The sequence below is a fragment of the Solanum verrucosum genome, unplaced genomic scaffold, assembly GCF_900185275.1.
Source record: "Solanum verrucosum unplaced genomic scaffold, falcon-dt-bn FXZP01000118.1, whole genome shotgun sequence".
NCBI lineage: Eukaryota > Viridiplantae > Streptophyta > Magnoliopsida > Solanales > Solanaceae > Solanum > Solanum verrucosum.
In genome coordinates this window covers 554,459-580,818 of record NW_026020568.1, presented here as the reverse complement: position 1 = coordinate 580,818, position 26,360 = coordinate 554,459, and the positions used below count along the sequence as shown (strand labels likewise).

The window sequence follows — 26,360 nt, the reverse complement described above, 5'->3', positions numbered from 1 at the left end:
ATTTTTGTCAAATAAAAGATAGACAAGTAAATAGGGTTCGAAGGAGTACAATAAATTAAATGATTTTCTCCATATAAACAAAAGTACAATACATATTCGACCATAATATTATTTTTAAAATTATTCCCGTATGGCCGTTATACTACTGGTAATAAATAAAAAAACATGGAATCCGTGGTGGTCCAAATCAGAAATCCAGTGGCCTAATTGACATGTGGCATGCATGCCTATCTTTTCGTCCTCCACTCTCCGCCAAATGTCTGCAACCGCCGTCGTACCTGTTTCAACTACCATATCCGCCGCTGCAACTTCTGCTTCCGCCTCCCACATACTCAAATCTCAATCACAATCATCAGCTCATTGTTTCACTTAATGGAAGAAGAAGAAAGTCAATTAGCGCATCCTCTTCCTCCTTCATCAGCGCATACCGATTCAACTGCAGCATCTCTAGATCCTTCCGGAGGATCTCTTATCCTTCTCCCATCAGGATTAGACCGCTCTCTCCTGTCATGGAATGGCAAGATTGCACGTAAGTTGACATCTTCTTTTGTATTCAAATACTTATTTAGAGCTGAGATTTTTGTTCGATTTTGTGATTTACTTGCCAAATATGTGGTGGTTGAGTGCTATTCTGGTCTACTATTTGCAATCTAACTGTGAGAAATTTCGATTTATGATGAACTCAGGATCAAAATGGAAGTAGATGTGCCCATTTCAGTTGCTTATAAGTGTTATTCTGATAGTAAGGCCATTCCTGAATGGATGCCTATTATTTCAACTGTAAAGGTACGCAATGCCATGTTATCTCTGCATTTGAGCTTAGCCGAAGAGTCATTTCAAATGTACTCAATTATATTACCTTCTCTTTGCAATTAAACTATTAAGACTGCACGACTGTTGGTTTAAGTATGGTGTTATTGGCTGTTTTATCCGGAATGATGCATTTCAAGTATTACTCCATTGCTCATTTTATATGACCTTGTTTGATTGGATGCAAATTTTAAGTACCAGTAGTGAACTAGTAGTCGAGAAAGAAAATATTAACAGTAATGAATGGAAGTGTTAAAAGTAATATAGTTAGACATTATCCTGCTAGAACAAGTCTAAATTAAGTGAAACAAATCAAAATTCTTGAATATTATTAGGGGAATGATGTTACACATTTTAGGAACTTCTAAAATGGGAAGAGTGTCATATAAATTGAACGGAGGAAATATTACCTTCTCTCTTTACAATTTCTTCCCAGGATGTTATGAAGTATTTTTCCCATATTGCTGGGTAGTAAGTATGCTGGTGTCCTGCATCCTGAATTACTTCTCTTTGTCGTGCTGCCATGCTGGTGTCCTGCATCCTGAATTACTTCTCTTTGTCATCTTGACTATCTCTTCATCTGTCTCAATGCGTGCTTCACTTAATGAGTATCATTGTCAGATTTTTGATTTGCACTTTGGATATAAAGAAACCACTCACCAAAAACAATTGAAGTTGAATGCAGATGTATTAACAATTAGGGGTCTACATTCTAGTTCTTGATTATTTCAGACATCCATTACACAGGTCATCTTACCTTCTGAATCTTATTCTAAGGGAACTTGATGTTAGACTCTCTTGCCAGATTTTGGAGGATAAGCCTAACTTAGCAAGATGGTCATTGAAGTATAAAGCTTTCGGGCAGAACATTGAATATTCAGGGCTAGCTCGAAATATGCAGGTAAAATACCCCTTTAGTTAAGCACTTCGCTCATTATGTTTCTTTGATCCTAAACTCAGTTTTTTATTCTGTTTTACAGCCTACGCCAAACCAGAAGATAGTGTGCATCCTAGTTTCGTTTTGGTTGACTCTAAACAGAACATATAATTGTGGGAAGTCATAAAAGAGTTTTTTCTTCCATCAGACCAATAGGCCATAGATGATAAAATCATGTTGCTTTGGTGCTATTGGCAGAATATTTCTGGTCTAGTATCTCAGTGAGGCAGTTGGCAACAACAAAATAGCTTGAAATATAATGTTTTCTGATGAATTCCATGAACAAAAGATCATTTATTCTCAGTATATTGAAACAAGTCATCAGTTTTATGATGAATTCCTTATTCAAATTGCAGGGGAGCTGTGCGATTTTTCCCCAAAGGCCCATCATCCTGCATCATTGAAGTAAGAATTTTACTTGAAACATAACTTTGTCCTTTTCCTTTTGACTTCAACTTATCTTTATTAAACATTAATGTTTACAACAAATACTTTGGGATAATCTTGGAAGATCCATATGCAGGAAGGGGTAAAAACTGTTTTGCTCCTTTTCTTCTCCTAGTTTCTTATAGGCAACCACATAATTGAGAATGTGTTGACGGAAATTGCTATATCGTTTTGGTCTTTGACTACTCAAAGTTGACTAGTGCGAAGTCCTTTTTTTCAGCTAACATTAGTTGGTTCCAGTGGCATCAGTAAGCACTCTTAACTCCGATATTAGAAACTGTAATTCACATTAATTTTTAGAAGTATGCAAATCATCTCAACCTTGCTTGGGTATAATATCATCTCAAATAATGAGATTGCAGATTTATTATGATAGCAGAGAGTATGATTTTCAATTTTCACTTTATAATACATCTCCACTTTTTCAGCTATTGTCCAGGCATTGAAACCATTTCTTGAAAACCTGTTGGCAGAAGGATTTGAACGCTCTGCAACATTTGCTAAGAGCTACTCAGCTGACACACGTAAATGATGTATAAACTAAACCCATGCCAGTAAATCAGTAATGGCTCACTCTTCCTCACTTTTTATGTTAGGGGAAGAAGCGAAAAAAATTGTACAGTTATGGGGGACGGACTTTTAAAGGTGCAAAAGACCAACTGTAACTTCTTAGATATTGTACAGAATATAAAACCATTAAGAAATTAACTGTATTTGAAGAGCCAAAGCAGTAGTAAGGCTATTTGAAGCTCACTCATGTTGAGAGAGAACTCCAAGAGTCGCTATAACATCCATTGGTCCTATGACGTGCAATGATCATCTCGCTGCAATCTATGGCTAGGAGATAGCGGATAAACTCACTTCACTAGCACCATAAATAGGTAGACTTGTTGCAAACTAGTTATTATACGGAGCAAAAAGTACCAAGTGTTCATTATGTACAACTAATAGAATGAGTTACATAAACACGGCCATATGCTAACAGCCATAATAAACTAAAAGTCAGTGTAGCTCTCAACTCACCAACGAATGGTATGTACAAACATCCACCCAAATACAAAAGCAAGAAAAGAAGATCTTACTACCAAAACTATAGCTGCTCTTTATTCTGCCCAAATGAGGCAGCTGCAAACAGCTTGCACCGCCATCAATGGTTCCCTTTGTTGTCTAACCAGCTCTGCAAGCTATACAAGGCTTCTGCAGAGAAGCTGCAGCTCCTTAAACTCCTGTGACGCATTGGTGATAGCTCTTGATGATCAGGGGAAGTAAAGCATACAACAATTACTGTGAGATTGTCAAATGTATTGAGCCGCAAGGCCTCCATGACAAGGTCCTTGGCACACTGTTCAGGATCATCATGCCGTCTTAGCCCACGACGCACTAGACTAACTGCTTGTTGACTAGACAAGACATCCCAGATTCCATCACAAGCAATAATAAGGAATTCATCCTCCTCTGTCAGAACTATCTGTCGAAATTCTGGCTCTGCAATCAGAGGAGAGGCAGAGCCACGAGGCAGCTTCATGTCCCAGTCCCCCAAGGCCCTGGTCACTGATAGTATACCATTCAGATAACCATCATCAATAAATCCACCTAACTCTTCAACACGCCTCCTCTCTGATGGATAATTTGGTCTATGGTCTTGAGACATGTCAATTGCCTCTCCGTTACGGCAAAGGACTGCTCGGCAGTCTCCTGCATTTGCCACCATTAATAACCTAAAACACAAGAGAGTATCATTTAGATAACAAGAATACAAATATATGCACAAAGCTAAGCAATTGTTCCATTGAACAACCAGGTCAACTCTAATGCTCACCCCCCTCAGCAACTTCGTTGTAAAATCAATATTTATGGTACAAAACTTGGTAAAACAAAGTTCAGCAAATTCCTATACACAGACCATTTTCTCTCTCTCATATATCAAGCAGCATCCTTAGGTAAGGCGTAAATAACTTATGACATGTACTTGGGTAGTTGGACAAGTCAATACCATTAGCTGTGAAAGGAGTGTCAAAAGATGAAGTCCAGGACATAAAAGGCTCGGAAGAAGAGACAAAAAGCAACATAGCTATGCGTGTGAGTACACCATAACCATTTTTCTACAGGACGGAGAAGTCGTTACTTGTAGGTGCATCACAATGAATCACGATCTTACCTTCCCAACACAAGAGCTGTCAGTGCAGTGGTTCCGGAAGAACTGCTAACATTGCAGTCATCGGCTAAAGCGAGGTCAGCCAGAAGAAACCCCTTCCTAAGAGAACTCTCCACCCCTTCTAGAAATGCATCATCAACTTCTGAAGTCTCGGGAAAATCGGTGTCTGAAAATAATAATCTGAGTACATTTTCTCTCACATGAGCTGCAGCTTCTGGTCCTCCATGGCCATCAAATACCTATAAAACTAAATGTTAGACAAACTTTGCCTTTGAAAATGCACAGGGACAAATAAGGCATATGCAAATAACTAGCAGTTACCCCGTAGAAAGCACTGGGCTTCGGAAACTTCACGAGTGAGCCAAGATGCGCAGATAGATCATCTATCCTTATATGTTCATCTTCCATGAACCTACGCGGGCCAGTATCAGCAAAGCTACCTGAGCGAATGTTAGGAATGAATTGCAATACTGTTGACTCTGGGGATTTGACATCCTGAAAAAAAAGTCTGTCAGACTAATCTTGCACACAACCAAGAAAAAGAAAAACTGACACTAACTAGAATTAATCATTTTGGCAGGGGAGAGTTATATTGAGAAAAAGGCACATCCGCTGAATATATTCAATTTTGAAAAAACAAAACTCCCAAATGAAGGAAGGGGTTTGCAGATGAATTTTTTTCGCGGCCTCAAGATAGTAAATTAGATAAAAGACATTCAACTGGTCAACGTCTTTTTTCAAAACTGAGAGCAGACTGAGCAATTAATTATCTAGCATGATTTATCAGGTTAACTACTTCTAATGATAACATTTCAATAAAACGTTTCATCCCAAACAACTGAATTCTCAAACTCTTAATTGTTCACCAGTTTGTCAATCTAGACAGAAGCTTAAAATGTCTTAGCATGAGCATTAACAAAAAAGGAACTTAAAAGGTTACAAATTTAAGAAAACACCTCATTTTTCATGAAGTTTTCTGATTTGTTTACAACCATCAGCTCTAATTGCCACTATCCAGGTGGTGTGACTTAATCATGGATAACTTGTCGGTTCGTGGAAATGGAACAAATTTGGATGTCCCTGCTTAACTTGGTATGCTAAGGTAGGCTTATTAAGATCATTCATCTATATACTTAAAGTACCTTTGATTAAATTAATAGTTTTTCTTAAGTTATAGATACTTTTTATGGATTAAAGTAGTATAATTACTAAGAAAACATAATTGGAACCTCATTTTCTCTTTAGTTAACTTGGTTACTTAAACACCTCATTTTTCATTAAGCTTTCTAATTTGTTTACAACCATCATCTCTAATTGCCACTATCCAGGTGGTGTGACTTAATCATGGATAACTTTTCGGTTCGTGGAAACGGAACAAATTTGGATGTCCCTGCTTAGCTTGGTATGCTATGTCACTTGCTAAGGTAGGCTTATTAAGCTCATTCATCTATATACTTAAAGTATCTTTGATTACATTAATAGTTTTCTCTTAAGATATAGATAATTTTAATGGATTAAAGTAGTATAATTACTAAGAAAACATAATTGGAATCTCATTTTCTCTTAGGGCTCGTTTGGTGTGAGGTATAATAACAAATAGTCCCGGGATTAAATTATAGTACCGCTTATTTTGTTGTTTGGTTGGCAAGTTCGGGATAACTTATCCCGGGATTAATAATTAGTACCGGGATAAGTTATCCCTCTCCTTGGGTGGTATAGTAATCCCGGGATAACTTATCCCGGGATAAAATAGGTAAATGACAAAAATGTCTCTTTCAACCCTTTTGTTATATCACTTTTTACATTAATGAAGGGCATTTTTGTAAACAAATAAATTGTTCTTAAAATTTATTATTTTGAATACAACAAACCAAACACTCAATAAAAAATAATCCCAACACAACTTATCCCATCATAACTAATCCCAACATAACTTATCCCAACATAACTTATCCCATCATAACTCATTTTCAAACCAAACGACCCCTTAGTAACTTGGTTAAAGACTTACTATTAACAGCTTATTTAGATTTGTTCTTCGAATGAGAACAGTGAAGTAATGTAACTCACTATTCCCTCAATCCTTCACCCCTGACCAAAAGAGAAAGAAGAATCTGTCGTCCTCCTTGTCCCGCCTTCCAATCCCCTCTGTCATCCTCTTTATTCAAACATAGCCACATGCCAGATAAATCAAGCTACCAAGTTACCACAACTCGCATTAGACAAGAAGAAGAGTTGGTTTATTTAGTTGGGAGGACTCGACTAATTCTCAACTATTCAGACTACCTTAGCAAATGCTATAAATAGTATATTGAAAAAGCCAATTAAGCTCTGCATTTCCAGTCTACATTGGTCAATGGTCATTTTCCATCAGTGAACAATTTCAACATGGCTAATTACACGCATGCACCTACAGATTCATTCTAAATATAAAACTGGATGCATCTTCATTGACCACCAAGAGATACTTTACACTGTTGGTGTAAATGGGATCCTCCAGAATTTTCATGAATATTTTTGCCTGCGCATCATGATTACATTATTGACTAAACTTAGCAATAGCCGTTAACTATAAAACCATCAACCTTAACTTAGAAACTTAACAGTTTAAAGGAATTTGTAGTGGAAGGAGATAAGACACATGCCGGCTAAATCAAGCTACAACTTGAGCACAACCCGCATCAGACAAGAAACACCGTTAGTTTATTTAGTTGGGAGGGTTCAACTAGTTCTCAATTCGCCTCAGCAACTAAAAGCTATTATCCCTTATCCGTACTTTCTAAAAGTCGATTACGCTCTGTATTTCCAACTTTACATTGGTCGGTATCTTTTTCCAACACACACTAGATACTTCCGATGTGGCTGGCTAACCATATGCAACTAGAGTCATTGTAAATGTGAAAGTGGATGCATCTTCTCTGACCACCAATCTATACTTAGCAATAGCCGTTAACTATAAAACCCTCGAGCTTATCTCATTTTCTTGAACCCGTTTATGTCAAGAAAAATACGAGGAAAATAAAAGGACCTTAAACCGCTTCCTTTAAATGGATGCTCATCATGGCACCTACTCTGATAACCATAAAACTCTCAAGCTCAACAAAAAGCACTCACAAAAAAATTCCTTTTTCATACTAGTTCTCTCTTCAGACACCTAAAACCTTTTCCGCGCATGTAATGATACTTGTCCAATACTTATGAACTCATACGGTTTATCATAATCGTCAAGACTCAAAATTCGATAACACCAATAGCTTCAAACAAACACATGTCATAAGCAAATACATTCAAGGGGTCATGCTTAGAACATCAGTCCATTATAACATCCATTGTGATGCAGCAAAATAAGCTTATATAAGTTGTTGAAACCCTAAAATTCATATGTTTGATTGATTAGATTATGGCAAAAAGATATAACATCATACAACGTAAGCTAATATACTAAAGTTTTTAAAGGGTATCACCCTTTTCTCCTTTTAAGCTCAGAAATGAAATCAAGATCCAACACACCATTGAACAAATACATCAATTCCTTAATCTTCCAAGACAAGAAGGGACCTGAAGATACTAAAACACAAAACATGAAGATCCATAAAAACAAACACAACCCCAGAAAACAATTCAATCAAACAATCAACTACATCTCAATCCCAAGCCTTTCTTCAAAGAAAGGCAACTAATAAACGAAAAAAATAAAAATTACAAGCTACAGGGGAAAAAAGACTTACCAAATCAGAACAACAGGGGACATCCAACACAGGGATGGTATGTTGAAGTTGAACCATAACCTCAGCTTCAGCTCCCATTTTTAGCAAAATCAAAACAAAAAACTGGAAATTAAGCGATGAAAACTGAAAAATACTTTGTTATTCTTTGATGGGTGTGTGTAAAGATTCGATCTTTTTGTCTAAAGAACAAGATTCTAGGACTTTCTTGAGAAATTCAATACAGAAAGAAACAAAACAAAAATCTTGATAAGCTGGATTTCAACTGCTGTTTATAGAAAAATTCTGCGTGTGAGAAACAGCTGTAAAAAAGTCGTGGGGACGGTGGACGCGTGTACTGTCTAAGCCAAAATGGTTTTCTTCAAATCCTAATGAAGCTTCGATTAGAATTAAGGGGTAGGTTTCATCTTTTTTGAGATATTTCTCTTCTTTTTTAAAAATAAATAAATAATAATTTAAATTTAGTAATTGATTTGAAACCTTTCCTTTTCTTCTTTATTCCTTTTTTTTTTTTTTTTTTCATTTTTGTTATTTGATTGAACAAAAATAAGTCGACATGATTGAAATTGATTAAAATATCTTAATGATGTTATACATGAACTTCAAGATAGATGTGATATGGAGCAAAAGTTTAGACCTAAAAATATTTGTGCGATACTCATAATATATACACATATTTTCATAAACGTTATTTATCAATTGAGAATTTTTTTCTCTTTTTTAAAAAGGTTGCCTATCAATTGAGAACTTTCTTTGGATTTTGATATCTTTTATTTATAAAATTGAATTAAATGAAAAATACATTAGAAGGGAAAATTAGTCCAATTACAATCATTTATATTAATATTAAATAATTTAAAAGTCTTTTTGCAAAAAAAATAAAAATAAATGAGGTAAATGTAGTATAACAAACCACAAGGAAAGTCATTGTTACGAGATCAAATCCGAGAAGAAATCTCTGAAATTATTCTAAATTTTTTAATATTACTTTCACTATATTTTTCTTCTTCAAGTTTTATCCTAATCGTTTTATTTTTTTAATAAATTGTCCATTTAAATTATATTTCATACTTAAATCTTTCTTTTTTTTAAATACATACAAAAAGTCTAATATTATTTACAAAAATTATAATCAATGCACGATTTCATCTTCAGCTCTAACATAAAAAAATTATTATAAAGAGAAAATATTTGTAGTAATATGTAATAGCTTGTGTATGAGAACTAATCTATGACATTATGTAATTATCTATTTTGATGTATTACCCATTTAGAGTATATTTAGTTGATAGTTCATGTAAATTAGTTAAGCTGAATAATTTAACTAGTTTTTAAAAATTTGAGGTATAAATCATTGTTTAAGCAAGTATATTCGCATTTTAAATATTCTTTATAAAGTGTAGGGGCACAAAATGTTAGCCGGAGGGATCGAGATAGAAAAAGCAAAGGTAGACATCATCTCCACACTTCCACCATCAACATTTGTGTAAACATACGAATATTTTTGGGACATGCAGATTTTTACAGGAGATTTATAAAATACTTTTTAAGCATTACAAAATCGCTGCCTGTTTGCTCCCAAAAAATGTCTAGTTTATGTTCACTGATGGATTGTCAACGGGCCGGCCTCTATAATATCGACTCATAAAAATCCACCATTCGAACTATGTACGATTTTTTTGAACTCAATTGCTGGTCAATGCATCATTTCAATTGGGCGGAAAGTATATAAATTCTTTGAATTCCTATTATCCAAAAATCTAAAACTTCAAAAAAAAGATCCAATAAAAAAAAGATTAAATTTGAAATCCAAAAATTCAGACCAAAATTCTAAAAATATACTTCATTGATTTTTACTTGTTCATTATACTAAAAATATATATTTTTCACTTTTACTTATCTATTATAATAAAAATATATGTTCATTATACTAAAAATATATATGTTTTTTCACTTTTACTGGTCACTTAAGCATATCAAGAAAATATTTTTTCATGTTTTATTCTTTATATTAATTACGTATTTTTTCAAATCATTTTCCAAACTTTAAAACTATATATTAAATAAATTTTTACTTTTATTTGTCACTTTAGCATATTAAGAGAATTTTCTATTTCATATTTTATTCTTTATACTAATTACTTACTTTTTCAAATCATATATCAATTGACATAGATACTATTATGATAAAATATTTATACTCCCTAACCATTTTCTTTAAAAAATGTATATATAATAGAGAAATAAAATAGATGAAGAAACCGAATAATTTCAATTCCCAACCATGCTCATTCACTGCACCGGAAAAAAGGAAGCTTCGCATGCTGGATGTTTGAATATTTGTTTACCGGCTTTGTTTGACTTTTCAACTTATTCATACTTGGTCAAAGCAATTTGTCACTTTGGTGTATTTATTAGTGACAATTAAAATGGTTCAAAGTCCAAGAGATCACTAGTTATTCTAACTCTTTACTCTTTCTGTATAAAAATAGTTTCATATTTTGCTTTTTGAAAATTAAATTGAGTAAGTTTTATAACATAGGGAATTACGCTTTTTAAAATTAACTAGTAGATACTCCCTCCGTCCATAATTGTTTGGCAGGTATACTAAAAATAGATGTCCAAGATTAATTGTCAATTTAAACAATCAAGAAATAATTAGTCATTTTTTTCCAATTTTGCCCTTAATGATAGTGTAGTTCAATTGAAAAGTTATGTGGACTTTTGGTATTGTAAGATTATATTAGTCAAATTACACCTTGTATTAAATTTTCCTTGAGAGATGTGCATGACCTTATCCTGACAAACAATTGTGGACGGAGGGAGTATTTAAAAGTAGATTTATACAAATTTCATAGTGTTAAGAGCTAATTACATCTTATTCTTAGTCTTTTTCAACTTACAAAAATCTTTTTAAAATTTGGTGAAATTTGGATACATTTCAAAACATTTTGATACATCGCAGTTTCGGATATATCCTCAACGTCATAATACATTGTTCGATTTCGAATACATCACTTAACATCCCGATACATCGCATAAAGTGATGTATCCAACCGATACATTGCGTAAAGTGACATATCAAATTGATACATCGCGTAAAGCAACTTTTTGATACATTGCGTACATCTTGATACATCGTGTACGTCCTGATATATCGCGTAAAGTGATGTATTCGACTGATATATTGCATAAAGTATGGGTGGGGTGGCCTTCTTTTGAAGGGTGATGGGTGGCGGGGGGAGCGGTGTAAAAAATAAAATTAAAAAAAATAAATTTGAAATATTTTGCAAAAGTAATGTTGTTTTTTTTTTTTTGGGGGGGGGGGGGAGTAGGGGTTGGGTGAGGTAAAAAATATCTAAAAATTTGAAACATTTTTCAAAAAATATTTTGAAATTTAAAAATTTTAATTTTTTTTTGAATGGGGTGGATCGACTACGGGGTATGTGTAGGGTAAGAAAAAAAATTAAAGAATGAAGTAGAGTTTTGGAAAATGTTTTCCTTAATTTTGGAATGGAAGTCATTTTCCTTAAATTTGGAAAACATTTCCAAACATGAGAAAATTGGAAAAAAAATGTTTTCCTCCATACCAATTACCAACCATACCCTAAAAGTAAAGAACATTTGATAATTTTTTTTTATTACCTAGTCATTTACCTCAAAGTAGGGTATTCGTGGTTCGGTTTGGATCGGTTATTGATTAAAACCAAAATCAAACCAATCTTGTCGGTTTTTTTTAAAATTCTAAAACCAAACCAAACCAAACCAAACGAAAAAAATAACCGTCAATTAGGTTATTGTTGGTTTGGTTCGATTTGGTTCAATTTTTATGGTTTATTCGGTTTGAAAGTAATAGTAATTTTTTTGAGGACTTACGTCGATAGACACAAACACCTAGCACATGAACAATCCACATAAAAATTATTATCGGTTCAATTAAGCAATTAAGCAATACTAGAGTAATCATTACACGAACACAGTGTTTCAATTAAGAGAAAGTGTGACTATTTTATGTGAAGTAGGGTAGGTAAAAACTAAAATGAATTTTGATGGACTTGGACTTATGATTGTTATAGTTAGGCTAAAGTGTTGGGCATGAGAAAATTGTAAAGTTAAAGACTTAAGTTAATTAAAATTTAACAAAATATTTATATTTTATTTATGAATAATATATAAATAATTATAAAATTTATATATCTAATTTATCGGTTTGGTTTGGTTATTTTTGCGGTTTTTTTAGTAAAACCAAAACCAAAACCAAACCAAATAATATCGGTTTTCAAAATTTAAAACCAAACCTAACCAAACCCAATCAAATATCGGTTTTTTTAATCGGTTTGGATCGAATTGCGGTTTGGTTTGGTTTTTTAACCATAACCATGAACAATCCTACCTCAAAGTGACTTGTTTAAACAGAAAATAAAATAATAAAGGCAAGTCGCTCAAGCTCCAGCAACAAACTTAATAAATAAATAAATTTTAAAATACGCCGCTCAAAGACTAACTATTTTATAAAATAATTTAAATGAATAAACTGTCATTTGACCATCCGTTATAAATTAGGACAAGTCGCTTAAAGTCCAACGACTAGTCCATTTTGATTAAATGAGAAAATAAATAACTCTTTATGTTTATGCATTTTAGTTAGGAAAAGTACACTATAGGGGTATTCATTCATGCCCCTTCCCAAATAAACATTACAATTCGCAATATCAGTATATCACTATATAATTTGAAAATCTAAACAATCTATTTTTTCAAGAGAAGTGCTAAATGACCAGAAAATTTGGCTAGAAAATTAAAAAACTATAATATTTTTTTAAAAAAAACAAACTGATCTATTTTCCATTTTTTAATTAAAATGTATTAAAATTAAAAGGATAAAAATATTTAAAAAGGTAAAATAACATAGATTTTTTTTTTAATACGAAATTGGGCTGCCAGGGCCCTTTATTAAAATGAGAAAAAGGGAGCAGGCCTCAAAATTACCCAGCCCAGCTAATAAATCCATCTATTAAGACAACAAACTAAAAGACAAAAAGAACAAAAGAAATAAAGATTCCTAAATCCCCAATTCCAGAATGCAGGACTTAGCTCTTCTCTGCAATGGTGAGGGCTGAAAACGGGTCTGCCGGTGGGTGCAACAAGCTGAGGTCGGGTTGTTTCCACATGAGACACTCCAAATTCTCACGAATGCCATGGAAACCTAGCCCATTGAATACACTTCTCCCCAACATGAACAACTCATGTAAGATTCGATTTACATCATGTCTTCTTCTTGTTATCAAGCTTTACATCCGATCTTTGAGCTTCATTTCTAAGATTAGCCCTTTCCTGCAGATTGAGCCAGAAATCTTGCTAATACCACTGCTATCATTCTGGCCAATTTTTTTTTTCTTTTTTCTAAAAATAATTTATTCCCAAACTAGCCGTTAGAATGTGTTTCACCCTATTTGTGCCGCAACACCTTTATAACGTTCAAAAAATGGGAAAATTTTCTATATAGTGTTGTCACAATCTCTTCATCTTCGTTATCAAAATCTCTCTCAACCCTTTTCTCTTCTGTAAAAACCCAAGAAGAATAAAGGGTCTACTTCAAATTCCTTTCTTTTCTTGTTTTTTTGATCTTCAAAAATCAAATCTTGATGGCAACAATGAACAGTGGAAACAACAGCAATACTCCTGCAACTGCTGCTCCACCAAAGCAGACACAGACTACTGCAAAGACTGTTGATACTCAGTCTGTTCTTAAAAGGTGTCTTCTTTTTTACTCAAATCTTTGAATTTTGATGTTTATGGTTCTTGGGTGTGTTTGTAATTTGATTTGGGGGGTTTTGAATTTCATTTTCTTGATATGGGTTTTGATCTGTTTGTGGATTGGATCATTCAAGTCTTTTATTGAAACCTTGGGTTTTGGGTTTCTTGAGATGGTTTTGTTAGGGTTGTATATATTCGATTTGATTTTCAAGATTGTTCTGATGATTTCTCAAAATGATGAAATTTTAGGTGTTTTCTCATATGGGTATGCACTATGCAAGATCATTTCTAAAAGAGTTTCAAATTATATCTATCTACACATTTGTTTGCTATGTGTAAGTTTTTAAGCGTCATATAGTCATCTGGATATATTTTTGTTTGGTTGTATTAAGGAATCATAGAAATCTCTATACTTTTCATTTCTACTTCTGTGAGAAATTTTCTTCAACTTTAAAGTTGTTTTTATTATGTTTTAGATGAGTGGTGACTCTGGAATATCTGCATTTCCTGAAGAAGACAACATTTTCTGCTGGAAAGGGACAATAACTGGTAGGAAAGATACAGTTTTTGAAGGAACAGAATACAAGCTCTCTCTTTCATTTCCTGCTGATTACCCTTTAAAGGAATTTTTAATACAAGTTTGGAATGGGTGTGGGGGACTCGGGGGACGGCGCCTCGAGGTTCAGGGGGTGGGGTGGGGGGGCTTGGGGTACGGTGCCTCGAGGTCCGAGGGGTGGAGTGAGGGGGCCTCGGGGCACGGCGCCTCGAGGTTCGGGGATTGGAGTAGGGGGGGCTCGGGGTACGGGCCTCGAGGTCCAGGGGGTGGGGTGGGGGGACTCGGGTAATGGTGCCTCGAGGTCTGGGGTGGGGTGGGGGCCCTCGGGGCACGGCGCCTCGAGGTCCGTGGGTGAGGCCGGGCACGGTACCTCGAGGTTCGGGGGGTAGGGTGGGGCCTCGGGGAACGGTGCCTCGAGGCTCGGGGGGTAGGTGGGGCCTCGGGGAATGGTACCTCGAGGTTCGGGGGGTGGGGTGGGAGGGCCTCGGGGCACGGGGCCTCGAGGTTCGGGGGGTGGGGTTGGGGGGGCCTCGGGGCACGGTGCCTCGAGGTCTCGGGGGTGGAGTGGGGTGGCCTCGAGGTTCGGGGGTGGGGTAGGGGGGCCTCGGGGTACGACGCCTCGAGGTTCGGGGGTTGGGGTAGGGGGGCTCGGGGTACGGTGCCTCGAGGTCCAGGGGGTGGGGTGGAGGGACTCGGGTAACGGTGCCTCGAGGTTCGGGAGGTAGGGTGGGGCCTCGGGGCACGACGCCTCGAGGTTCGGGGGGTGGGATGGGAGGGCCTCGGGGCACGATGCCTCAAGGTTCGGGGGTAGGGTGGGAGGGCCTCGAGGCACGGGGTCTCAAGGTTCGGGGGTGGGGTGGGAGGGCCTCGGGGCATGGGGCCTCGAGGTTCGGGGGTGGGGTTGGGGGGGCCTCGGGGCACGGCGCCTCAAGGTCCGGGGGTTGGGTGGGCCTCGGGGAACGTCGCCTCGAGGTTCGGGGAGTGGGGTGGGCCTCAGGGCACGACGCCTCAAGGTCTGAGGGTGGGGTGGGGTGGGCCTCGAAGCACGACGCCTCGAGGTTCGGGGGGTGGGGTGGAGTGGGCCTCGGGGCACGACGCCTCGAGGTCTCTCTTACGGGGAGGGGCGAAGCTACAACCATCCAAGGGTGGTTTGCTTAAACACCCTTTGTTGGAAATTACATCATAAACTCTTCAGTAGTGTAGTGGTTAAGCATGTTCAATTCCACCCCAGTTGTGCGAGTTTGAATCCCACAAAGCGCACAATATTTTTGGTTTTATTTTGAGAGAAGAACACAACCTCACACACCATTATTACGTTCCTCAGTTTCTTAATTATTAATATGGAGTAACATATAATTCACATTATTTTAATTTTGAATATTTAGATATCATGTATTTCTAATTTTTATCTAGGATATAATTAGCACTTTTGAATGGTGAAAACAAAAAAGCCAATATATTTTACTTCAAAAATTTGTGTTTTATCATACACTGGTGTTTATGTTTCCTAAAGCTGCATTTGTTCTATCAATATTTCACTTTAAAAATAATAATCATATATTTTTATCATAAAAAATCAATGCATCAAAAAGAAAAAAAAAACTCGATTGTTTATATTTGATATTGACAAATGCATAAGTACAAAATTGTCAAACACGCGTTGGCTCAGAAGATAATGCCCTTAGTATAGTATAAGTGTGTCATTTCGAGCATAGATTGGGGGTGCTTATGCATTTCTCCAAAAAAAAATTCTTGAACAACCTTGATGGAATTTCTGGCTCCGCGGCCACTGGCCTCGAGGCACGATGCCTTGAGGTCTGTGGGGGCTCATGGCAGGGCGCCTCGAGGTCCCCCCACGGGCCTTGAGGTCCGGGGGAGCCTCAGGGCACGGTGACTGCAATGTTAGCAGTTCTTTCGGAACCACTGTACTGATTGCTCTTGTGTTGAGAAGGTAAGATCGTGATTCATTGTGATGCACCTATAAACAAGTAACGACTTCTCTGTCCTTTAGAAAAATTGTTATGGTGTGTGTACACTCCTAAATTGTATTGAATTGTCCTACTACCCAAGTACATGTCATAAGTTACTTAAGCCTTTACCATAAATATTGATTTTACAACGAAGTTGCCGAGGGGGGTGAGCATTAGAGTTGACGTGGTTGTTCAATGGAACAATTGCTTAGCTTTGTGCATATATATTTGTATTCTTGTTATCTAAATGATACTCTGTGTTGTAGGCTATTTATTAATGGTGGCAAATGCAGGAGATTGCCGAGCAGTACTTTGCTGTAACGGAGAGGCAAATTGATTGACATGTCTCAAGACTAGACTAAATTATCCATCAGAGAGCCTCGTGTTGGAGAGTAAGGTGGATTTATTGATGAAGCCTCGTGGCTCTGCCTCTCCTCTGATTGCAGAGCCAGAATTTCGACATGATAATTCTGACAGAGGATGATGAATTCCTTATTATTGCTTCTGGGATGTCTTGTCTAGTCAACAAGCAGTTAGTCTAGTGCGTCGAGGGCTAAGACGGCATGAGATCCTGAACAGTGTGCCAAGGACAAGTCATGGAGGCCTTGCGGCTCAATACATTTGACAATCTCACAGTAATTGTTGTATGCTTTACTTCCCCTGATCATCAAGAGCTATCATCAATGCATCAAAGGAGATTAAGGAAGGAGCTGCAGCTTCTCTGCAGAAGCCTTGTATAGCTTGCAGAGCTGGTTAGACAACAAAGGGAGCCATTGATGGCAGTGCAAGCTGTTTGCAGCTGCCTCCTTTGGGCAGAATGAAGAGCAGCTATAGTTTTGGTAGTAAAATCTTTTTTTTCTTGCTTTTGTATTTGGGTATCCGTATGTACATACCATTCGTTGGTGAGTTGGGAGCTACACTGGCTTTTAGTTTATTATGGCTGTTAGCGTATGGCCGTGTTTGTGTAACTTGTTCTATTAGTTGTACATAATGAACACTTGTAGTTTTGCTCCATATAACAACTAGATTGCAACAAGTCTACTCCTTATTTATGATGCTAGTGAAGTGAGTTTAACCGCTATCTCCTAGCTGACTAGCCATAGATTGCAGCGAGATGATAGTTGCACGCCATAGGACCAATGGATGTTATAGCGACTCTTGGAATTCTCTCCCAAGAGTTATGTGTTAGAACCCACATTGTTTCTTTCATTACTTAAATGACCGCCTTTCCATAATTTACTCCCAACTGTGCCGACAGATGTTCTTGCAAGATGATGAAGTTAGCTGGTTTAATCTTTTCTCCTACAAATTGCTCTTTTGTGTCTATTGACTTGTCCTAGTCATCATTTCATTTAGAAGCAGCTTGTTCTTCTTTTATCTCAATAAAATATGTGATTTTCAAGTATATGGACTCAAGTGTGAAGATTTTGGGAAGCGAGAAGCAGAAAAAAGCGACGAGTGTTCGTCAACGTCATTCTCTGATATCATTTCTTTGGTGAAACGGCAGGTAGGGGTTAGCTACTAACCACCTTCAAGAAATGAAACAAGATAAACTGAAACCTTGTTGTCCCTATGGACTGTTCCCCCTCTTCTGACTTACCTTTTTTAATCATGGCTAGTTTTTCTGTGAGTTTAATTTTTAAACTCAGAAGTCGTATGAATATGCAGATTGGACCCGACATGCTTGTTAGTGGGTTTCTGCAACCAGTTCCTGACCTGACACCTACTATTCCATCAGTACAAGAAACTTCAGCCATTGATCCTACCATTCCTCCTTATGAATCAAGCATCATATTCTTTTACCTTCTCAAACTTTTCCCTTCATCCAATTCAAATGAAGAACTTGTCACCTAGTCCAGTGCAGAGCATTATTACCAGGTTATTTCCTTGAAAAACTTAAAAGATAAAACTTCATTATTTGCAGCATCTTTCAGACATTTGACCAATAATTCTTTGATTGAAGGCACAAAAGTTTGTTGGGGAATCTGATCCTGTAGCTAAAAGTTGTATTGAAGAATTAAAATGTGCAAAGAGCCCCGAGGAGGCAGCAACCTAATCTGGTAGTTCTTTACATTCTTCTTACAACATTATCCCATTGCTTTTCCATGTACTATGATTTTTCAAGCGGTTCCTTCTTTGCAAGGCTGCTTTATTCATGTCCTTCAGAAAGCATAAGTGTGCCACTTAACTAGATAGCAGAATATGATCAATTGTATTGTAAATGCTTGATCATAAATGGGTGAATTCAGAAGCTATGTACTCGGTACTAAATGGTATCTCCAAAGTCCCTTATAACAATGTCACATTAATATACAGTAGACTAGTAACTGATTCGCAGTCAAATGTTATAGATATTTTCAGTAGATTTCTTAATACATATAGGTCTGGACAAAAGCTAATGGGTTCACGTGAGCATGTAGACGACACTCTAGATCCGCCTCGTGTAGGTTTAGTTGGCCAAAATAAATAAATTAAAACCCAACAGGCAATTTTTTTTATTTTTTTGGTAATTATGAAGTAAACTAGTTTATTTAAACAACACAATTTTAACAAATTGAAAAAGAAGTTTTGAAATGATTGCTGGTAGCCAGCAGATCCCCAGTAATACTGAAGGGGTGTTGATTACCGAACATATTCGGTTTTCTAAATAATAATTGACAATTTATTATGTATCACAAACTTTAGGATTTCATTGGTTCATTAAAGTGAACACTAAACTAATCAAAGATATTGAGAACAAAGATATGTTGATAAAAAGAATTTGATGAGCCTTAGTGGACAGAATTACCTAATTCTTGTTGTTGGTGGGAGGTGACAAGTATACCATGTAATGAATTAGTCAAGGTGCTCGCAGACATGGCCACCACAGTTATAAAAAAAGAAATTGTTTTTTTTTTATGAATTCAATTTGCAACCTCAAACTCAGAATAAATACAGGCAGAAGTTTGTATTTTAATTTGTTTGTTCCTGAAAATACTGTATGGTCTGGACGTTGTAGAGAATTGAGAGTCTATGCACAATCCCAGGGTTTAGGGCGTGGCAAGTTAGATTCCAAAAAGTATGCTTCAAAGAAGTAGTTAAGTTGAAATGTTGGAAGCAGTATTAAGCGGAGGAGACTTTGGAAGTATTGCCTGTGTGCAACAAAGAGTTGTAGTTTCAGTAGCAAACACTACCTTCGGATGCTACACTCGTTAGTTCTTAATGAGTTCTGTTTCTAAATCCATTGTTAATTCCAGCAATTTTACGAAATTGGGACATGGATGATCCGTCTTAATCTAACCCTCTGATGCATGCAAGAATACTTGGTCTTTACAATTTAGGCTATATTGGTTCTGCACTACACTCCTTTTTGCCTGCTCGTAATTCGACCTTTTTATCCCTGTATTAATGGTCCATAATGTATAATGCAATAAACGTCTAACTTATGTTCATTTCCCTCTTACCTCTGTGTTTTCCAGTTAAGACCGGACTGGGAATCTGTCAAGATTGACGTCATGTACAAGGCCTTAAAATGCAAGTTCACGACGTACCCTTATTTAAACTCTTTGTTGCTTTCAATGGCGGGCTCTGTTCTTGTGGAGAGGGTTCACCACATGATCTATTCTGGGGAGGAGGTCGAGACGGGGAAGGCCTTAACTATCTTGGACGATTGCTAATGAAGTTGAGATCTGAGCTCTTTGATGACTCTTCAACAAGTCAAAAATCTTTGCTTCCTCAAACATCAGAAAATAATTAGTAGTGATGTTTCTCATTTATGTCCTAACAATGTTAGGCTAATGTTGTAATCTACCAATAAACCAAGCCTCTCGATACGTGTATATCGAGTTTTATATTACATACTAGTAAAATTATTTACGCCTCACGCGGGAATTTAATATCACAAAATTTATAAAATAATACTTAAAATCTATTAGTCATTAAAACTAAAACACTATATTATCTTACATATGAGATTACATTAATAATGTAAAGGAAAATGATAATTATAACATCTCATCATTTATCCTTCAAACTCTATTCAAGCCTCCTTGTAGGAAAAAATTGTCTATTAAGTTCTACTCTGTACTTTGATATTGTCGATAACATTTGTAGAAGTCTTTATGTCTACAAGACCTCTTTATATCTCAACCTTGTTTATGCCTGAGATTCCGAGTTCATTAAATTAGGATCGAAATAACAGAGTATCACGCAGAGGTTAATAAAGCAAACTTTGAATGACGCTAAATTAGAGAGAACATAATAACAAGATTTGATCATTAATTGAACTACAGAGGAGATGCAAAATCTATTAAGGAGAACAAAATTATCATGAGAACAAACTACATAGTGGGTGTTTTTATGTTTTGATCTGCTATAGACCGTATTGTCTATAATAGTAAAGGTGAATCTTTTGAATGTTTAATTGCATAAGATATATAGGAAAATGGTATGATATTTATATGATTCAGGTGTAATTTTAGTCATTGATGCATTAGATTTTCCAAGAGATGTTACTACATGTTCAATTCTAAATCTGTTTTCAAATTGTTGTGGATATTAGGAAACACTGAGATTTATTGTGCATTCATTCTACGTCTAATTTTCTTGAGGCACTTCTACTAGTCCATTTTTCTCATTTTCTAATCAGTTTGAGTGAGTTTCTTTCCTTAAAGTTGAACACATCATTGTAATAAAGATTCTTTTAAACCTGAAACACATTGGCAGCAAATGACAATGAATAAAATCGAAAAATATAGTGATCAAGTAAGATTGAGATGCTTGTCAGTGTACTTCTTCAGGTTCTATCTAGCTGAACTATGACCTGCAATAGGATTCTTTACACTAAATTAGCTTATAGAGAACAGGGTTACCTAGAGGAAAAATTTGCATTTGATTTGACTACTTTTGCATCTAAAATTTAAAAAAATATATATATGTTGAATTAAAATAATAATAATTAAAACAAATAATGGAGGAGGTGGAGGAGAGGAAGATCAAAAGAGCTCCAGAAATTGCTATATCGTTAAAGCAGTTTTTGTGATATGAGTACCTGTGGACTACTGTAATATGATATTTTTTAGGAAATCTTGGTTAAATTGTGATACCTTTTTTTAACAAAGCATTAATTATATAAAATGAGTAGCTAATTCAGATAAATTTAATTAAATTAGAAAGTAATATAGTCAAAAATATGAAAAAAGGCATAAAGAGAAGCAATATGACCTCTACCATACTTTAAAAATATTCAAATTATAAAAGTTAATTATATAACATATATTATATATAATCAGATTTTGAAACCTTTAATAATTAGAGTAGGATTTGACTGGCTATTGTGGGGCCTGACTAGAAATCATCTGAGAAGGTCTTCTGGCACATGCATATTACTATAATTCGTGATTGAATACAACCTAGGAAGAGTTGTACGCCTACATAACAACCCTCCCTACATTCCAGGAAATTCATACGCTCCGCGGATGGAGCAAATGGCGGAGTCTTGGTCAGAGCAAGTGGGGGCCTTGAGGCACGGTGCCTCGGGGCGGGGTGGGGGGACTCGAGGCATGGTGCCTCGGGGCGGGGTTGGGGCCCTCGAGGCACGGTGCTTCAGGGAAAGGTGGGGGGGAGGGTGAGGGCCTCGAGGCATAATGCCTCGTGGAAGGGTGGGGCGGGGGGCGGGGGCTCGAGGCACGGTGCCTCGGGGCGAAGCGGGCCCTCGAGGCACAATGCCTCAGGGTGGGGCGGGGGAGGGGGTCCTCGAGGCATGGTGCCTCGGGGCATGGCGGGGGAGGGGGGCCTCGAGGCACGGTGCCTAGGGGAGGGGTGGGACGAGGCGGGGAAGGGGTGGGGGGGCCTCGGGGAACGGCGCCTTGAGGCAAGGGGAGGGGGTGGGGGGTCCTTGGGGCACAACGCCTCGAGGCCGGGGGTGGGGGGCCTGAGAGGATGACACCTCGAGGCCGGGAGAGGGAGTTGGGGGGGGGGGCTGAGGGCACGACGCCTTGAGGGCGGGGGAGGGCGGGCTCAAGGCACGGCACCTCGAGGGGGGCTTAGGGCACGATGCCTCGAGGGCAGGCGGGGTGGTGGGAATTTCGAGCCTTACCCGAGGCCCTACTTTTGAGTTCTCTAATTTTTTCATCTCATCCCATCTTTGAGTTCCTCACTAGGTTAGATTTAATAATTACCTTTCTAAGAAAAGAAAATCTCATGTATATAATCTTTCAAATTAGTTAATCGATTTTGGAATAGTGAACAAGTATACTATGTGTATACTAGCCCCAACGAGGTTGTTCTCTGTGTCGACTCTTTCCAGAGCATGTACACACAAATGCTTTGTGGTCTACTTCGAGCTATTCATTTTCTTCAACTCAATTGGCAACAACTTGCTAAAGATATCGCAGAGTTTCTGATCCTTCAATTAGGGACTTCATCTCCAAAATACTCAAACCAAATCATAAACTCGCGGAGTTTCATTATCAAGGAATGTGGAAACTAGAATTGGGAAGGGATTATTACTAGAATTTGGCCAAATACAAAGTACTTGGATGTGATTGTGATAGGTATGTAAATAAATTTGCTTAGCAATATTTAATTACTTTATATACGGGGATAACATGTTATAATTTCTTCAGATTTCTAATACTACTTATTGTGGATGTGATTCCTACGCGATAACGAGTGTTACTTTGGACTCAATTTGAACCCAATGTGCAAGCCATCGGTATTTTACACTATGTGCTACTTTGAATTTATCCCTCATGACTCACCACCCTGTCTCGTAGACCTAGCAAATGTGGAAGTGGGAAAAAATACGAGCTCGTGATCACAACCTATGCTGGTATATGTCGTTACAGTGTCAGTGACATACTCCAGGTCACGGGGTTTCACAACTCTCCCCTCAGTTTAAATTCATAAGAAGAGAAAATGTGTTATTAAGCATCGATGCAGACAAAACTGATGAGGCCGAGTTGCAAAACGCGGTTGATAGAGCTGCTGCAATTTTGCGCCTATACTATTTGGTCGAGTACACTAGTTAATTCCAGGAAATTATGCTATTTACTGCGAATTACTTATTAAGAACCCAACCAATTTGTCGAGCCATGAGGTTTTGAACCAATGTTGTTTGAACTGGGTTTATCGACAGTGCCTAGTTGCAGATAACTCAGTTGGACCACTTTAAATTGGAGTAGTGGAAAACGTAATAGACTATGTAACTTCTAGAGGTGCATCTATAAATCAGTATGATAGGGCTTCTAGGTGTGTTAATTTTACACCTATAGTGGAATTATTAGACTCCAGGGTAAATTCAGAACGACAACGTTTACATGTCTCTGATGATGAAGTCAATTCAAGTTATGATCAAGACCACATGAGTGGAATAAAACTTTCTTTTGATATTAATTAGTCATGGAAAGTGTTTTAGTTACTTGTATATCCTTCTCTTGTCTTGATTGGTTTGAAATTGCAATCAATGTGTTCTCTTCCCTTTTTGCGGCTTCGTGTAGGTAGGTTCTTATAACCTAAACACTACTGAAATGAGAGTATATCCGTTTTGTTCTTGACTTTCGGATTTGACCCTTAATAAAAAATGTTTGGTTCGTTTATAAAGTACCTGAAAGCTGCCGATGTAGACCTCGTAAGCTGCAGTCTGCAGATGTAAATTATATTGAACGTTTTAGATCCATAAAGTAATAATAAGAATATGTTTAAACAATGTTGAAATGATTTTAGATCCATTGAGTAATAATGTTGATTATATATGTTACAAGTACTCAATACAGCAACTTCCTTTATTATATATTGTGTTTTTGGGATAGAAAATTTCTACCCAACTTCAACTGGTGCCGTATGAATGTTGATTGAATCACCCAACTCTGGTTAAACTACCATAACGACTTCCAAGTAAAATTATTTCTAACAAACTTAGTGACAGCGGAATTCAGTGACAACAAACTTTAACTACCTCTTCTAGCTCACTGCACTATCATTTCTCAATAAATAGCATAAGCTGATCTTTGGTTTTAGGCAAGGCTTGCACAGAGAAATGTGGGATCCTTACTCATAACAAATTTTCAAGATGCAAAATTCAACCACCATGACCATATTGGAATCTTCATCGCCATATGATACAGTTTTCCATACAAATGAAAGGTGCTACTTGGAACTTGCATAGCAAATTTCTAGTAACGTTAGGGAGGGGTCGTTTATGCCAATACTAACAACATTTGTTTAGCATGTGATGGAGATATTCTAAGCATTGCATTAGTTGTATATCAACATTCTAATAAAAATACTTGTATGCATTAAAAAATTCCAGGGTTCCTCGGGGTAAATGCATTAAACAGGGACAAATTTTAGCGGTTCAATGCATAGACAATTAAATGGAGTAAATCAAGGCTAAGGTAGCAGATGAAGGTCTGTCAAATTTACTGTCATCAAGGAGCTTACTCTGAAAAGTTCGTTCATGTGTTTCGGATATGAAGTCTCATTCGAACCTTTAGACAAAGATGCTATTGAGATATTGGACCCTTATGGTATCTCATATACATTTCGACGACTGGCTGAGCAAATAAGTCAACTTCAAACTGGATTTGTTGTGCAAAGTGTACGTGTTGATAGATCTAAAGCTTATGTTGTCCAGTCTATTGGCCTTTTAACTACATCTTCCCTCGTAGACAGTGGCAGACGCAAGATTTTTATTCAGGGGGTTCGAATATAAGAAGTAAATTTGCGAAAAGGTTGATTAAAGGGAGCGTAGCGGTGAAAGACAAGATCATTTTAACTCACCAAATTTTAACTCATTTGGTCATGTTTCATTTAACATTTCTTCCTACTTATGTCTTGCTTCATCGAGCCTTTTTAAAATCTATTGTGCTTTTAGGAAAACAAATACAGTAGTTATTTTTGAGTTGTGGCAAAACTTTTTTTTCAAAAGCTGAAAACATAACTTTCTCCAAAAGCACTTTTGAAAATTTTGGCCAAACACAAATTTGATCTCTAATATTGACGAGAAAAAAATTTGAATTTATTAGTCAAACATGAAATGTTAATCTACAAAATAATTGTTTTGAATAAAAGGTACTCCTCATAATAACAAATTATATAAATTTGGCCAATCCCCTATTAATTTTGGGAAAAATCACCCCATATACACATTTAAGAGTAAATATTATGGGTTTTAAACATACTTTTAAAAATTTCTTGCTTATAACAGATTATTTACGGGCTATGACATATCAGTTAAATTTTATTTTATTTTAAACTTAAATTTTATTTATTTAATAAATTATTAATCTATTTATAGTTTTTTATTATTAATTAATAATAGATAATTAATTTGATTTTACTTCCATTTTAAAAAAAACTAAAATTTTCAGTTACCCAATTTTAGGGATTTCCTTTCCTTGTTTACCGTTACCATCCCCAATCACCGATCACACCACCATCCCACACGTTTCTTCACTCCCACACGACTCAACCCACAACCCACTATCAAACTTTCTCCATTCTTTCTCATCTAGTCCAACATCAAAACCGATTACCCATCTTACCCACGATTATTCATCATCATGTCTAAGAAACAAATTGAAACTCCACGAAAGAGACCCATATTTGACGGAATTTCAACTGATGATGCTCATGCTCCATCGTTTAATATATTATCTCAAACATCCCGTCTAAAACTGTTCAAATTTCGGCCATCGGTTGTCCATCTCGTTCAAAGAATCAAAAAGATAAAAATAATGAAGCAAACCAAAGTGCGACTACGGCAAATCAAAGGGGGAAGAAAAGGAAGGGGAAAAAACTTGTTGAAACCCCTCCAGAGTTTGATTCCGACTCATATTCGAATTTTATTGGTGAAACAAAAAAAGCAACAAAGGTTGAAGTCGCTGAAACATCAAAACCTTATACAAGAAGAAAACAAAAAAGGATGAACCGGAATTACCAAAATCCAAAAAGTCCAAAAAAGTGGTTTAGGTAAGTAATTTATTTTTCACATTACTCAAAATAGTTATTTTTTTATATCACA

At 36.6% G+C, this 26,360-nt stretch overlaps 1 protein-coding gene and 4 pseudogenes across 1 annotated transcript; 4 read left to right on the top strand and 1 right to left on the bottom strand.

The window, feature by feature from the left end:
• Positions 1 to 223: 223 nt before the first annotated feature.
• Positions 224 to 2,726, top strand: LOC125810445 (uncharacterized; annotated as a pseudogene).
• Positions 2,727 to 3,149: 423 nt separating this feature from the next.
• On the bottom strand, positions 3,150 to 8,437 carry LOC125810584 (probable protein phosphatase 2C 2). Its single transcript, XM_049490059.1, has 4 exons — positions 8,078 to 8,437; positions 4,671 to 4,844; positions 4,353 to 4,588; positions 3,150 to 3,912 (listed from the first exon to the last, which is right to left on the bottom strand). Exons 1-4 carry the CDS (start codon positions 8,153 to 8,155, stop codon positions 3,342 to 3,344), a joined length of 1,059 nt encoding a protein of 352 aa, XP_049346016.1. The 5' UTR covers positions 8,156 to 8,437; the 3' UTR covers positions 3,150 to 3,341.
• Positions 8,438 to 13,719: 5,282 nt separating this feature from the next.
• On the top strand, positions 13,720 to 14,676 carry LOC125810444 (ubiquitin-conjugating enzyme E2 19-like; annotated as a pseudogene).
• A 1,540-nt stretch (positions 14,677 to 16,216) lies between these two features.
• LOC125810443 (probable protein phosphatase 2C 47) lies at positions 16,217 to 17,181 on the top strand (annotated as a pseudogene).
• Positions 17,182 to 21,822: 4,641 nt separating this feature from the next.
• On the top strand, positions 21,823 to 23,735 carry LOC125810442 (probable indole-3-acetic acid-amido synthetase GH3.1; annotated as a pseudogene).
• The last annotated feature ends 2,625 nt before the right edge of the window (positions 23,736 to 26,360 follow it).